This window comes from Lycium barbarum, chromosome 1 (genome assembly GCF_019175385.1).
Source record: "Lycium barbarum isolate Lr01 chromosome 1, ASM1917538v2, whole genome shotgun sequence".
Lineage (NCBI taxonomy): Eukaryota > Viridiplantae > Streptophyta > Magnoliopsida > Solanales > Solanaceae > Lycium > Lycium barbarum.
In genome coordinates this window covers 84,182,094-84,197,614 of record NC_083337.1, presented here as the reverse complement: position 1 = coordinate 84,197,614, position 15,521 = coordinate 84,182,094, and the positions used below count along the sequence as shown (strand labels likewise).

At 39.7% G+C, this 15,521-nt stretch overlaps 1 protein-coding gene and 1 long non-coding RNA gene across 3 annotated transcripts in view; one reads left to right on the top strand and one right to left on the bottom strand.

Annotated features, from left to right (window-relative positions):
- LOC132636194 (coiled-coil domain-containing protein SCD2-like) overlaps positions 1–15,521 on the top strand; it is a 122,407-nt gene that overhangs the window by 27,339 nt on the left and 79,547 nt on the right. The window contains exons 7-15 of the mRNA XM_060352919.1: positions 2,353–2,394; positions 2,533–2,595; positions 2,801–2,850; positions 2,938–2,965; positions 3,822–3,896; positions 4,399–4,446; positions 4,542–4,602; positions 4,837–4,947; positions 5,064–5,185. Coding sequence (XP_060208902.1) covers positions 2,353–2,394; positions 2,533–2,595; positions 2,801–2,850; positions 2,938–2,965; positions 3,822–3,896; positions 4,399–4,446; positions 4,542–4,602; positions 4,837–4,947; positions 5,064–5,185 — 600 coding nt within the window. The remainder of the gene's footprint in view (positions 1–2,352; positions 2,395–2,532; positions 2,596–2,800; positions 2,851–2,937; positions 2,966–3,821; positions 3,897–4,398; positions 4,447–4,541; positions 4,603–4,836; positions 4,948–5,063; positions 5,186–15,521) is intronic.
- LOC132636202 (uncharacterized) lies at positions 362–8,102 on the bottom strand. 2 transcript variants are annotated; one of them, XR_009581082.1, is made up of 3 exons: positions 7,597–7,908; positions 1,587–1,993; positions 362–955 (listed from the first exon to the last, which is right to left on the bottom strand). It is a non-coding gene; the product is annotated as an uncharacterized LOC132636202 (long non-coding RNA). The 2 variants fall into 2 exon arrangements; XR_009581081.1 differs by lacking the exon at positions 362–955 and having other exon boundaries at positions 1,479–1,993; positions 7,597–8,102.

Here is a 15,521-nt window from a genome sequence, read left to right as displayed (position 1 = left end):
AATGCAATATTACACCATCATTAATTATCTTGAAATCAAGTATTCTCACCCTTGGAATCTCAATTACCCACCAGTGTCTCTCGACTATTTAGCGGGTTTATCTTAGCTAGTTCTCTTGAATCAAGCTAAGAAACATTAATCACATTTCAATTTTAGGCTACATTAGGGTTTTTTTTAATCTCTATGTTAAACCCATTAGATGAGGTTTAAAGCCTCAAGTCGTGATAACTAATCTAACCTAATCCCTAATTTCCTTTCTCGCGTTTAATTAAGGATGTATGGGAAAGTCCTAGGTTTAGCTAATCTCACTGAAAACATCCAAGAATAAGATTAATCAAAGCAACAATATGATTTCTTCATAAACAATGGTAAATAAAACATCACATAAGCAACTTGAGTGGTAAATAAAACATCACATAAGCAACTTGAGTCAAGTACAAACACTACTCAACAAGTCTTCCAACTTTGTAGTCCAAAGTCATCACCACACCAAATATTACAATACAAAGCTAGATAATAAAGGGATGAGGTAAGAAATGCTCATTAATGGCTTCAAATATTCACTTCCAAGGTGATGGGTGATGAAATACTAGCTTCCAAAGCTTGTTCTTCCTCTTCTAAGCTCTCAAAAATGTGTTGAAGACTGAGTTCATGTGAGTTGGTGTATGAGTTGCCATGGCTAAAATGACCTAAAGTTCTATTTATAGCCCAAAGAAAATATTTTACAAAATCTGCCAAAAATATCCCTCTGCCCATTTTGCTACTAGCAGACTCGTTCTGCGGTCAGAAGAATGGGTTAGCATAATTGGTCAAAGTTAGCATAATGGTCAGCAAAATGGTCCAAACTTTCTGTCCAATTCCGCTACACATTCTGCGGTTAGTAGAACGGTTCTACGGCCAGCAAAACGGTCTTTTTCTCAATTTTTGCAATTCTTGACTTTCCAACTCCAAATTCCTAAAAACATAAAATAAACATAATAAATGACATTAAAACTTACTTAAAGGGCTAGAAAAAGCTTAAGGAAAGGGTATGTAAAACATGTAATTTCACGACACATCAAGAACAACATCACAGTACATTTTGCTTGGATATCCTAATAATAGTCAATCTCCTGCATAACCCTCTTAACTAAAATAATAATCAGTGATAGCCAACTCACCTTGTTTAGTGGCATGAATTATATTTCGAATCTCAAAGATCTAGCATCATTATTCATTCGAGAGTAAGTGCATGTAGTTGAATTTCATATCTTTTCAATAGTATCAAGCAATAAATATTGCTAAGAGATTCGAGGTGTTGTATTCAAATGCCATGTCGCAACAAGTGAGTTCTCGGAACCCCATACACCATTAGCAAATACAATGGTTGTTTCTTCTCTCCATTAATATGACCAAGAAATTTGCAAGATTTAATACATAGCAAACACGACCTTGACCAAACAAGAAATTACCAGTCCCATCTAGTTTCACAACACTAATTTGTGAAAGAGAATTATTCTTTACCTTTGTGTCTCGCATGATTATAATAGGGCTTGAAGTCAACAAACATAATTCCTAGAACTCTAAAAGGAAATTATTTTTCAAACCTGTCCCCATAAGAATAGAAAGGCTGGAAAAATTGTTGAAATCAAATTGCCTTGCCGGAATTATTGTCTCGCAAGAACCCTAACTTTGATACAGGAAAAGTAGAAACTTGTATAGTTGAGCATAGAATAGGCCTGCAAATAAAACACATAAAATCTCATTGAAAAATCATCAGAAACCGATCCCTGGGCCGGCACGTGAGATCCAAGTGTCGCTGGAGTTGGGGTTGTTGTTAGTGTGTTACAGCACGTGCGACACTCTTTCTCGGAGCTACTGGGTTTTCTCGTCGTCGCCTGGAGAAGCCTGTGGTGGTCTGAGCTTTTCAAAATACTGACTGAAAAGGATTTGAGTCACGACCAGCCACTAAGGAGTAAAACTCAACCTCTTTGATACAAACGGAACTCTAATTCTGCAGAGGGAGATAATTAAGTCACCTCAAAAGAAAGCAATGGCTCTGATACCATGTAGATTTTAGTAGAAGACATATTTTTCGTATTCCTTTACGTATTTACATCTCATGAGAAGAGTTATTTATACAAGTGAATTCTAACTTATTAAAGAAAGACAACACATTACAATACAAAAATATTCTATTCCTATAATTACGCAAGAAAAAGGGAAAATAAAGTCTCTTAAAATCATGCTTATTAATTAACACAATTAACAATTTTGTTTTTAATATATTACTCTTGTTTATAGAATCTCAATTGAGTTTCCATGATCTCTAATTACATTGTTGATGTTGATGAGATGTGATCCAAAATGCAGGTTGACATGCTTCAAGAAGAGAATGAAAGTTTACTAGAAAAGGTAAGAAGAACTTCCTTCTCAAATGCAATCAGTTGGATGTGTAAGATCCCGGGTAAAGCTAATGTCTCCTGATAAAATTAGTTTATCATTTCAATTCATCACATTCACGGGAAGTGAGTCGTTTACATATCCTTTCAGCTTCGACTTGCAGAAGAGCGTTGCGAAGAAGCTGAGGCACGGGCTAGACAGCTAGAGCAGCAGGTAAATCTTCAAGGACATTTTTTGTTACCTTCGAGCATTAGTTAGTTTTTCTCCTCTGCTTTCAGACTGTATGTTGCAGACATTGCAATACCGCTGCCGGAACACGGGTTCTAGCAGTGGTTTAAGTTATTCCACTACTGAAAGTAAGAGCTAGAAACTGATGAGCGTCACTATATTTGAGTCGCTTAACTTGTCTTGCTTTTAGGTTGCTAGTCTTGGGGAAGGTGTGTCAATGGAGGCTCGTCTTTTAAGCAGGTAAGCTTCATAATCAAACAACATTGTCCTTCATTCTAAAATCATTTAAACTAAATTTCATTATGGTCTTATTTTTCCTTTATACAGGAAAGAAGCAGCTCTACAACAAAGGGAGGTATGTATGCTAGAGAGTTTGATGCATTTTTCCTTATATTATAATACATAATACACTTTAACTGAATATAGAACTTCAAAGAATTAGTACTTCCTCCTCCATCTCAATTTTGTGACAGTGTCCGACTAGGCACGGAGTTTTTTTTTTTTTTTATAAGTTAAAGTCTCCTTTGATCATTAATACAATTTGAGTTTGTCATCTCAACCTTTATACATGATCATTGAGGTGAGACTCCTAAACTAATCCTAACCCAATTACTATTGTGGAGGTACTATAGACAAAATATGTTCAAGTGTGATCATATATAATATTATGAGGTTTTGTAGGCTTAGTCATAAAAGAGGGGAGATTTCATTTGTCCATGTTGATCATCCCTCTTATATAACTAGGTAGATCAGAGAAGAGGATGAAAAGTTTGATTCCCACAATCGTATGACTAAGGGTTGTCAGGCTATCTGCACGCTTATTAGCCTCTCTGAAGCAATGATTGATGGAGAAATTATGATCTTCATCTATCTTCTGGATCTTATGATCTTCATCTATCTTCTGGATCTTCTTGATCTGCTCAGTGATAATCCCGAGGGATTTCCACTCCTTTCTTATGTATTTTGATAGAACCATAGTGTCTGTCTCCCCAAGGACCATGTCAAGGCCTCTATTGGCACACATTTTCATTCAACCCAACATAGCTTCAGCTTCTGCTAGGTTGTTGGTTCCGTGTCCTAGGAAGATTGAGTAGGCAAAAGTGAAGTTTCCTTGTTGATCTATCACAATTCCTCCTCCTCCACAAAGTATGACATTATCATTTTTATTTCAGCTAATCCACCTGAGGGAATTTACGATTTGTACTTGACAGGCTGCTCTAAAAGTTGCAGCACAAAATTATGGTGGAAAGGGTGACGAGCTTGCTGCTCTTCGGACAGAAGCTGAGGTATTCGTAACCTTCATCCTGTATATTTGTATTCTTCTTTTCGGAATAATTCACTTTTGTTAAATTATGGACTAGCAAGTCCACTTAAAATATTTTCCTTTTAGAAAAAACAAAAAACAAACCTTAAAAGTTTGAGAATCCCCACCTCTTTAGCTTTGCAATCTTTATTTCACGATGCATAGTTGGATGTGAGGCCTTTGTAATTGAAGCATTCTGATAGCTGATAGTAACAAGTTTTAGAACATAATATACTGAAAATTCAAAAGTTTGGAGATAGAAAAAGGAGAAAATGTTGACATAATGCCATATTATTTCAATACACTTGGTCATAGAGTACACAAGGATTTTCAGTTATTGTAATCGTGATTTATTCCTATGTGCTGTCCACCATATCAAAAGAAGTAGACTCAAATTTAATCATAATATTCTTATGAGCATGAATCATAATAAGCAAACTATATATATCTCGCATCTCTAATTTTCTCTTTTTTCCTTAGCGTAGTCCCTGCGAACTATGACCCGAAGAATGATACTGAATCAAGAGGAGATGGTATGTATGTGATTACATTTTGTGGCCTTAATTCATATGGAACTTTTCCCCCCTTCCCTTTGCATACTTATGTAATTCACAGTTTTATACCTTAGGAAGAGGTTGTTCTCAAGAGGTGTTGGCTCGCACGCTATTGGAGTTTATGCGTCCGTTATGGTATACTATTATATTCTTTTTCCTACTTATATATCTATACTAGACAATAAAACTCTGTGACCAATAACTTCATTTTATAAAGATAGACCATGCATGGGAGCTGCTTTACTTTAACCATTGAAGCATTGGAGTTATAAGCCTCAATGTTTCGTTAATATTATAAGCATGGGAGATGCTTTAGTTTTTGTCTTCGTTCCCGTTTGGGTTATTCATGTTAATTTAAACATCATGCAGGTATTCACACAGACATAGCTGGAGCTAAACAAGAATACTGGTCATCCCTTGCCCCTTTATCATTGGAAGTGGTGTTGGAGGCAGGACAAAAAGCTAAAGATAAGAAATTACGTGAGATCTTTTCTCTTTCTCAAAAATATATTTAATAATTTCTTGTAACTTAAAACATTTAAGGCATGTTTTGTTTAACTTATAATTTAAGTTTTTTTTTTTCTTTTTGTTTGTAGTTTACAACGATCCAGATGAAAGAGAAACACTTCCGCCTGATTTGAATGAACTTTTAGGAGATGGGAATGTGGAGAGCATGCTACTTGTGGATAAAGGTCTTCGAGAACTGACATCACTCAAGGTCTTTTACATACTCTTTTCTTTCCTTCAACTTCTTTTATGGATTTTCGTTTACGCACTTCCAAAAATCTTTATATATTCTACATAATCCTACTCTTTCACGGAGTAGTTTTTGGATTCTAATTAAGATATTCAGATTGATTGATCCGGACCTTCGACACGAGGACAAATATTAAACATCTTAAATTTTTTATGTGTTTTGGATAGAAGTGCTGAAATTGAAAATAAGTCGTTGAAGTGTTTGGTAAAAGGTGCTTATAAACACTTTTTTCTCTTAAAATGACTGAAATACCTTTAAAGTTAAAGTTGTTAACACAAAATTAGAATATTATTGCAATATTTTAATTTTAAATTAATTCAAATTTTAATTAATTTGAAGCTCAATTCACATTAAGTTATCAATTGATTAGATAAAACTATTTTTAGTAAATACAAATTATTATTTAAATAACATGCGAATAACTAATTATTTTAATATCATACACTAATAATTAAATTAACTTTTATATTCCCCTAATATCCGTCTTAAAAGCTTCTATCTTCCCAACCCAAAGCCCCGACCACGAAAAGGCCAAAAGAAAAAAAAAACATTTTGGACCATGAAGACAGAATCCACATGGTATCATAATATTGCAAAAAAAAACAAAAACAAATAGATAAAATGACTCTCATCTAACCCAAGTCAATAAAATACTTTGGCACCAAGGATAAATGGATGAGTCTCAATGGTGACTGATTCCAGAAGTGCAAGAGTAGCTCTATGCAGGTGCGGTTCAACGATGTTGATTGCCTAAAGCGAAAATATATCAAAAGGGCCCTAAATTTATTTTGTAAAATTTATATAATTTATAATGAGACACAAAAGAACCCCCAAATTTTTTATCTAACAGTAAGAGCACGCGCATCACAATTCCGAACTTTACCGTGGGCAAAAAGCATGATAATTAAGTGTAGCAAGATAGAAAAACAGGCCTATTATCCATCGAGTTTCTAACTTTGCATCACTTACTTTTAGTGATTTCTCAATTAAAAAAGATGACAAACATACTTGATTTCTGATGCATGGATCAAACATGACAAAATTAAGTAGCTAATTTAGAAAAATCGAAAGTAAAATCATTGGAAATGTAAAAGAGAAATGAGTGTACATAGAAAGAAAATTAGAATCAACAAGGAATATTAATATACTATTTAATTTAATGAATTTGTTTACCGTTATTTACTCACTCATCTGTACAACTTCAATCAAACTAAAATAAAAGTTTGAATTTTTTAATTATTAATATTAATAATCAATACATAAATTATGTGTTATATATAATTATATAATACCTAGTATTTGTAGTAATTTTGGGGCCCTAAATATTTGGGGTTACCCTTAGGCCGTCCTTGGCTCTATGAATGGTATATTTGAAAAAGGTTGTTCTCCATTATCAGTTGAAGCAGACGTAGAGTATCCACAGAAAAACAACTCTGAAACCATAGGTTTTTCACTCAATAGAGGAAGAAGAACGGAAACCAAGAGATTACGGTTAGGGTATTTTGTACTGGAGGATATTTTGAGAATCGTGAAAAAATATAAGGGACAATAAAGTAATTACTTGGTCAACTCAAAATAGCTTTTAAGCTAAATGTAATAAGTTATAATTTTGGCTCATTTTAAGCACATTTTAGATTATTTTAAGCACTTCTTCAATATTGCCAAACACCAAAAAAAAAAAAAAAACTAAAAAATCTTAAAAGCTGATTTGACCAGCTTAAAAGTCAATCCAAACACCATCTGTAGCATTTTCCCACGTAATGATGTTCACTGAAAAATGAAATAATATCCTCAACCTGATCACTGATTTAAACAGAATGTTAAACATCATCACTTCCATGGAGAAACAAGCATGATTCATTTCATTCAGTTACTTTCAAACTCAGGAAAGCTACTATGGAGCAAGCCACAATGAAAAATCGCAAGCCTAGCTACAATTTGATGGCTAAAAGAGTGCCCATTTCAATTGTTGCATTGTACAACTCAACAAATCTACACAAAACAATTTAACATAAACCAAATTACTCCGGACGCACTCCTAATTAACTCCTAATAGCGCTCGTTTACTCAAACTTCACAGATAAATGAAATTTTCCCTCAGACAATTCACCGAACATGTTGCAAGCAACACTTTAACCAAACTCTTTAACACAGTTAGCTGATTGAATTACCCTCCCAAAAGGGGGAATTATAGTTCGATCAGTCAAGTTTTCATGTCATTCCAACAATTACAGAATTTGGGATGTGAACTCCACAGTAGACCAACCACAGGGAAAGAAAAAAAAGTAATAAATCTGCCACCAAAGAGAAAACGAGGGGAGAGAGAGAGAGAGAGAGCGAGAGAAAAGAAAAGTGACGGGTGAGGGACTTACCACCTGGATGCTGCCGAGGTGAAGGGGTGGCCGAACTACTGGTATGTGCAGGGAGTCGGATAAGGGATTTAAGCGAAGGGGGAAAGGGATAGCAGTTTCCCTTTTCTTTTGTTTGTTTAAAAACTGCCCACTTGGCATTTATATACGCATGAAAGCTCCATTGGAACAAACTCTTTTTTTTTTTTCTTTTTTTTTTTTTGTGTATGTGTCAGAGGGAATAAGGGTCTGCAAGTTAAATTTACCTGTATATCCAAATGTTTAAATGGAGTGTGCTAATTCCCTGCAATTCATATAAAACCAACTCCCATTACTACTAATATTATTTTTTTCACTGTTTTATAAGCTGCTACAAACCCCTTACATATCCAAACAAATTCCAAAAATGTGAAATTTGGCAAATTGATCAAACTTAATATGCTGAACTTGTAAGATGTGGCCTTATTTGGCATGTGCCAATTTAGTTAGGCACAGATATTTCTTGGAGCCAAAGTATGATTATGTGTAGAGAAAATTAGACCATTTATTATTTTCTTTATTATAAAACTTGGGTTCCAAGTTTTACTCCTATAAAAGGAGTGTTATTTTTTCATTCCAAGAATACACCAATTTGAGAAAAACTTAGTTGCGTTTGTGTTCTTCTATCAGAGTATTTGTAAGAGAGTTGTGTCGGAAAACACTTATGTGAACCCTTTCTTAGAGTGATCTTGTGAGGTTATTCTCTAGGGGTTTTTTGAATATTAGAGTATTTAATTACTCTAATTTTGTACTCTTGTTTACCCCGAATTTAGGTAACAATTGAATTTATAAGTGAGGTATAGGATATGTGGTAAACTTTAATCTATTTTGGGTTGATGTAAAATACTTATGGATTTGCGTGCTATATTATGTAGATGTGAATATATATATATATATCGATGCCTTGAACGAATATGTTGTTATAGATGATTAAGCTAATGATGTTAAAAGAATAAACAAGCCACAAGATCCACTGATTCGGACTAAAAAAGGAAAGAGAGAGAGAGAGTGCTTCAATATATTTTCTATTACAATGTTCTAGACCTCAAAAAGTCAACCCCTAAAAGTAGGGAAATGTCTTCTATTTATAGTTTTGCCTCATGGGTCTTTCATACTACACAAAGCCCTTTTGGAATAAAGAATCCCTAAAAGGATAAGATAGGACTGTACGGTTGTCAGTACAAAATGGCAGAACGGTCTTGGCGGGTGGCGGTTCCGTCGGTTCCGCAGCTGATTATCCGGACTAACGGCCACGTTCAATTCGGACACGGAGGAACCGGACTAACAGCCACGAGAACTTGACTTGGCGAAACCGGGCTAACAGCCACGAGAACTTGACTTGGCGAAACCGGGCTAACCGCAATGCAGAGTTTGGTCCGGATACACCGGACCAACAGATTTACTTTTCTTTTCTCGGATCAGCAACATCTGGTGCAATCCCCCGGTCTGAAGAAAAAACTGATCATACTCGTGCTCATTCGATCTTACCCTCGGCCCCGGTGTCACCGGTCTTGCATATATCCGGTTTTTACCGTATACAGATAGTCCCCACACTTTCCGGACCATAGTTTTACCGAAGTAACAGGAACTGGATGAGTCACAAAACCGGTGGTTTCATAAGCCCGTTCTTATCTTTTAATTTTGGCGGGAACAGTTATGTCACGTCCCTCTGACATCGGCCACGTGTCTCGCCCCGAATAGCCAACCTCGGGAACCGCCGTAACCCACGTCGCCTCATATCACGTCTCATTAATTATGGGACACGTGGCACCCCCTGGTTGGCTGAACTCTGTAACCGCTACAGTCTCTCATGCCTATATAAGACTTTTAACCCTCTCATTTTACCACTTTCACTTCTTCACCTTGTTACTTCTCCACTTCTGATCGTTTTCCTCTCCCATTTTCTTACTTGTTTCAATCGTTTTAATCTCCTTTTCTCAGTTGTTTTGATCGTGATCATCTCCTTTTCTCTCTTGTTTTGATCGTGATCATAAACCAACTTTGCCAACTTCTCTGATGCTGTTCTTTGATTGAAAGTGCTCCTTTGTTCCTCTTTCACTCGTCATTTTGAACTCTTCAACTGCCCTTTCAATCTTTCCTTATATCACCGGTTTCATTTCCTACTTCAAATTCACCAACCTCCCTTTTCACATATCCCAAATGTCGGCCAATACCGAAACTACCTCCCAGGAGGTTCCCTCGGTTTCTTCTCAAGGAGCCGAGCCAACCTCACAACCCAAGGGAAAAACCTTCATTGAACCTACCGCTTCGGACATAGTACTGTCCAAACCCAACTACAAGAAAGAATTTGAAGTCGAGAAGCCTTCTCCGGTTGCGGATAGAGGGTTCGGTGTAAGGCGATATCCTTCGTCTATTACCGAGGATAATCTTGACCAAGTCCGGGCTAATTGCGGATGGGATAACCGTCCGGTTCAAGTGTTCGCCCCCGGGCCCGACGAATCTATCGCCGATCATATGGAAGGCTTCTTGTATGTTTACACCTATCCCTTTACACTCAAGCTCAACCACCCAATTGACCCGGTTATTTTAGATATGTGCCGGACATACAACGTGACCTTGGCCCAAATTGGTCCGATAATCTGGAGGACCGTGGCCTGCCTCTGGTTGTTGGCCAACAATATAAAAAAGGAATTTACGATGACACATTTCATCCGTTTATATTCCCCGAGGCTATTCCGAGGGGGCGTGAAAAAGCTCGCCAAGTGAGGTCAGAACCCAATTTTTTCAAAGATGGATAAAGACAGAGATCGAGGTTGGTTAGAACACTACGTCCGAGTGAGGACCACGGACATCATTCCGGCTGACTATATGCCCTTTCCGGATTGGTCGAACGATAATCGTAAGTTTCTCAGTTCTCCCTTCAATAATTATTCTTGCATGCTTTGTCAAACACTTGCTCCCTCGTATTCACACGATTTCTCCCCTTCTCTTTATATCAGTCGTAGCATAGATACCTCCGGCCGTCCGGAACATGAATGAATGGGTTGGAGCACTCCTCGGTCAACACACCCATGAAAAACGGACATGAGAGGACCTGTCGCGTGGCCGATGGGTCGCTTAAAATCACGGTAATACTCAGCTTGAATTGGAATACATTATATCTTCTACTTTTTCCTTTTCCTATTATAATCTCTTCGGTATTCAGGTTTACCGAAGGGCTCGGTGGAGCCAAGACCGGAGCCAGCAGCCGAGCCTGCTGCGCCGGTGCTTGAATTTGATTCAGCAGGGACATCTCATCTTATTGCTGCTGCCAACAAAAGGCGGAGAAACCCTCGGACAAAGGGCAGAAACCGAAGAAGAGGGCAAGGAGCGTTGTTCGGACTCTAAGGGATGAAACCGAACCCGATTTCCTTATTCGAAGGGTCGGTGTGGCCCCCTCTGTTGCCACTGTTCTGGAGGAGGAAACCACCATTCCGCCATTTCCTTCAGCCGAGAAAGGACCTTCAACTTCGGCTTTGCACATAGGTGGGGAAGAAATTCTTTATCCGACTCCTCTAAGGTCAATTGAATACGTTGACATTTTAGGTGATGCTTCATCTGAGGAGACTCCCCTGCAAAGGACTAGAAGATCCGGGCTTGCTTCGACTGCTGAAGCCGAACAAAGAGCTGAGTCGGTCCCTAATACCGAGGCTCCAATGGATACCAGCCCACTGCCTGGTGGTGACCCAGCTGCAACATCCGAGGCACCTGCCTCCGCTAGGGCTGCTCCAACTTCTCCTGCATCAAGGTTGGATAACCTCGATGACATGTTCTCGGATACACCACCTGCAACAGGGGAAGCAGCCGGTTTCTGACATCTCCCTATCACATGGGTCACGAGGACAGCTAGCCGGTTTCTGACATCTCCCTATCAAGTAACACGTTGTACTTGTTGCCTCATTAAAAACCTTATCGGAAAACCCATTTTGGGACAAAACCGTACTAAGGAAAAGAGTGCAACACGTGTTTTCAGACCTAACACCTGACTTCATCCGGTACTCGACTTCCTGTAAAAAAGAAAGATTAACAAAGAAAGAACACAAGGGTAGGTGTCCATACCTTAGCAGTAGTATCTTTTCAAATGAGCCACATTCTAGTTATTGCGCAACTGTTGTCCATCCATAGAGTCCAGCTGATGTGACCCTTTACCTGTTATTCCTGTTATCTTGTAAGACCCTTCCCAGTTCGAACCCAACTTTCCGTCGTTGGGATTCTTAGTGTTTAAAGTAACTTTCCGAAGCACCAAGTCCCCAACTCGGAAATGTCGAAAATTGGCCCTCCAGTTGTAGTACCTTTCCATTCTCTGTTTCTGGGCTGCAATACGGACCAACGCATTTTCGCGAAGTTCATCCGTGAGGTCGAGTTTTATGTCCATGGCCTCCTCGTTTGACCCACCGGTGGCATGTCTGAATCGGAGACTCGGTTCACCAACTTTTACGAGGATGATGTCTTCGGCCCCGTAGACCAACAAGAAAGGCGTTTCTCCCGTGCTTGATTTTGATGTGGTTCTGTAAGCCCACAATACCTCCGATAGAACTTCCCTCTAGTGATGCTTCGATGTTTCAAGTCTTTTCCTTAGATTTTTAATTATTGTTTTATTCGTGAATTCTGCCTGTCCGTTTGCACTTGGGTGATACGGAGCTGATACAATTTTATTGATCTTCAAACCTTCGAGGAAATTAGTGACTTTGCTGCCAATGAACTGAGGACCGTTATCATAAGTTATTTCGGTCGGGATGCCGAAATGACAAATAATGTGGTCCCATATGAAGTCAATAACCTCATTTTCTCTAATCTTTTCGAAGGCCTGCGCTTCAACCCATTTAGAGAAATAGTTAATCATAAACAAAATAAAATGGGCCTTACCTTGTGCCCATGGCAGAGGACCAATAATATCCATTCCCTACTTCATGAAAGGCTAAGGTAATATCACCGCATGTAGAAACTCCCCGGGTTGATGGATCATCGGGGCATGCCTTTGACACCCATCACATTTCCGGATAAAATTCTTCGAGTCTTTCTCCATCCGATTCCAGTAATAACCGGCTCTGATAATTTTTCAAAATAAGGCGTCTGCACTGGAGTTATTACCGCAGATACCCTCGTGGACCTCTCTCATCACATAATCAGTTTCTCCGGGACCAGACACTTAGCCAGGGGTCGGAAGAAAGACCGTTCGATACAATTTTCCATCTATTAAATAGAATCGTGCTGCTTTTGTCCTTAGTGACCGTGACTCTTTTGGGTTACTCGGGAGCTTTCCATCTTGCAAGTAGTCGATGTATTTGTTGCGCCAGTCCCAAGTTAGACCCATCGTGTTTATTTCAGCATGCCCATTTTCTATCACCGAATTCACCAATTGCACTATGGTTCCGGGGTTGATTTCCTCCCCTTCGACCGAAGAGCCCAAATTGGCTAATGCGTTGGCTTCGTTGTTCTGCTCCCTAGGTACATGGTGCACGGTCCACTCTTTAAACCGGTGTAGTATCACTTGGGTTTTCTCCAGATACCTTTGAATTCGTTCATCCTTAACTTCAAAGACGTCATTTACTTAGTTAACGACCAAGAGAGAGTCACATTTTTCTTCGATTATTTCGGCCTCCATACTCCTAGCTAATTCCAAACCTACAATCATAGCCTCATACTCGGCTTCATTGTTAGTCAATTTAATAGTTCTAATCGACCGTCTAATGGTATCCCCGGCGGGGGGTTTAAGGACGATGCCTAGCCGGAACCTTTGAGGTTTGAGGCCCCGTCCGTGTGTAGAGACCAAATACCCGAAGCCTTTCTAGAGGTTAGCAGAAGCTCTTTCTCAACCTCGAGGATCATAGCCGGGGTAAAATCTGCCACAAAATCAGCCAAGATTTGAGACTTAATGGCCATCCGGGGTTTATATTCGATATCATATCCGCTAATCTCTATGGCCCATTTGGTCAGTCTACTCGACAATTCTGATTTATGCCTGATGTTCTTTAAAGGATAAGTAGTCACTACACATATCGGATGGCATTGAAAGTAAGGTTTGAGCTTTCTTGAAGTACTTACCAATGTCAAAGCCAACTTTTCAAGGTAAGATAACGGGTCTCTGCATCCCCTAAAGTCCTAATCACGTAATATATAGGAAATTGCGTACCTAATTCTTCTCGGACCAAAATACTACTTACCGCTACCTCGGATACAGCAAGGTACAGAAACAACTGCTCATCCGCCTTCTGTGTGTGCAGCAGAGGCGGGCTGGACAAGTACCTTTTCAGTTCCTGCAAGGCTCTTTGGCATTCCGGTGTCCAAATGAAGTCATTCTTCTTCCTTAATAAGGAGAAGAAACGGTGACTTTTATCCGAAGACCTCGAAATGAAACGGCTCAGCGCTACTATCCTTCCTGTGAGCCTCTGCACTCCCTGGCAGCAGGCTGTTCACCTCGGATGGTTTTTATCCCCTCCGGGGTCGGGAATTTCAGCAGCTGATGTTGTTTAGATGGCACCACCCTCATGCTATGAATCCATGGTCTTCCAAGCAAAGCATTATACTTCATATCCCCTTCGATGACATATAACACCGTCGGCTGAATGGTGCCGTCAATGTTGACCGGCATAGAAATCTCCCCCTTCGTGGTTTCGCTTGCCATATTGAACCCACTGAGTAACCAGGCAATCGGTACAATCTGGTCGAGTAGCCTTAGCTGTTCGACCACTCTCCACCGGATGATGTTGGCTGAGCTACCTGGGTCAATCAAAATACGTTTAACTTGTGATTTAAAAATAAGAATAGAAATTACCAACGCATCATTGTGTGGTTGAATGATTCCTTCTGCATCCTCATTGCTGAAAGAGATGGAACCCTCGGGTATGTAATCCTGCCTGCGCTTCTTACGCACAATGGAAACTTTTGTTCGCTTTATCACTGGTCCTCGAGGAGCGTCTGTGCCTCTGATTATCATATTTATTATATGCTGAGGTTCCACCGGTTCGGCCCGTTTGTGAGATTCCCTTTCCTTGTAGTGGCTTTTATCTCATTCACTCAAGAATTCTCGAAGGTGGCCATTCTTCAATAACCGAGCCACCTCCTCCCTCAATTGGCGATAGTCTTCAGTTCTGTGCCCATGAGTTCTGTGGTATTCACACATCACCCTCAGGTCCCGTTGACCCGGATCTAATCTCAGTGGTCACGGCCATCTTGCTTCTGCGATATGGCCATTGGCCGAGATGAGATCCGAGGTATTGATGCTGAAGTTGTACTCCGATATCCTCGGTACGTCTTTGTTGCTAACCGAACTCCTGGCATCACTCCTAAATGATAAACCTCAACTGTTCGACGGGCGCTCGGTCCGTTTATCACCCCGACCGGAGAATTGACTGGGGCCAACCCTTGATTTCTCTAACCTAAAACCCGATTTTTCTGAATGAGAGTATGGCCGGTATCTGTCCCTTGATGATCGAACCTTCGGGTCATAGGCCTTTCTCGACCTTTCGGAGCTTTTGCTCATATTTACGGGTCCCGGAGGGAGCTCAAGCTGGTCATCCTCTACTCGAATCTTTGATTCGTACCTGTTATGAACATCAGCCCAGGTCACAGCCTTATATTCCAACAAATTTTCTTTCAGCTTGAATGAGGTCGTCGAGCTCCGAGGACTATACCCTTTGGTAAAAGCCTGTGCGGCCCATTCTTTCGGAACCGGAGGGAGCTCCATCCGTTCCCTTTGGAAACGGTTCACGAACTCTCGTAGTAATTCATCATCTCTTTGGGCTATGCGGAAGGTGTCCGCCTTTCGGGCCTGCAACTTCTTAGCCCCGGTATGGGCCTTGATGAACGCATCTGCGAGCATTTCGAAGAAAGTGATTGAATGTTTGGGCAGATGGTCATACCAGGTCAGCGCCCCCTTCTATAGCATCTCCCTAAATTTTTTCAGCAAA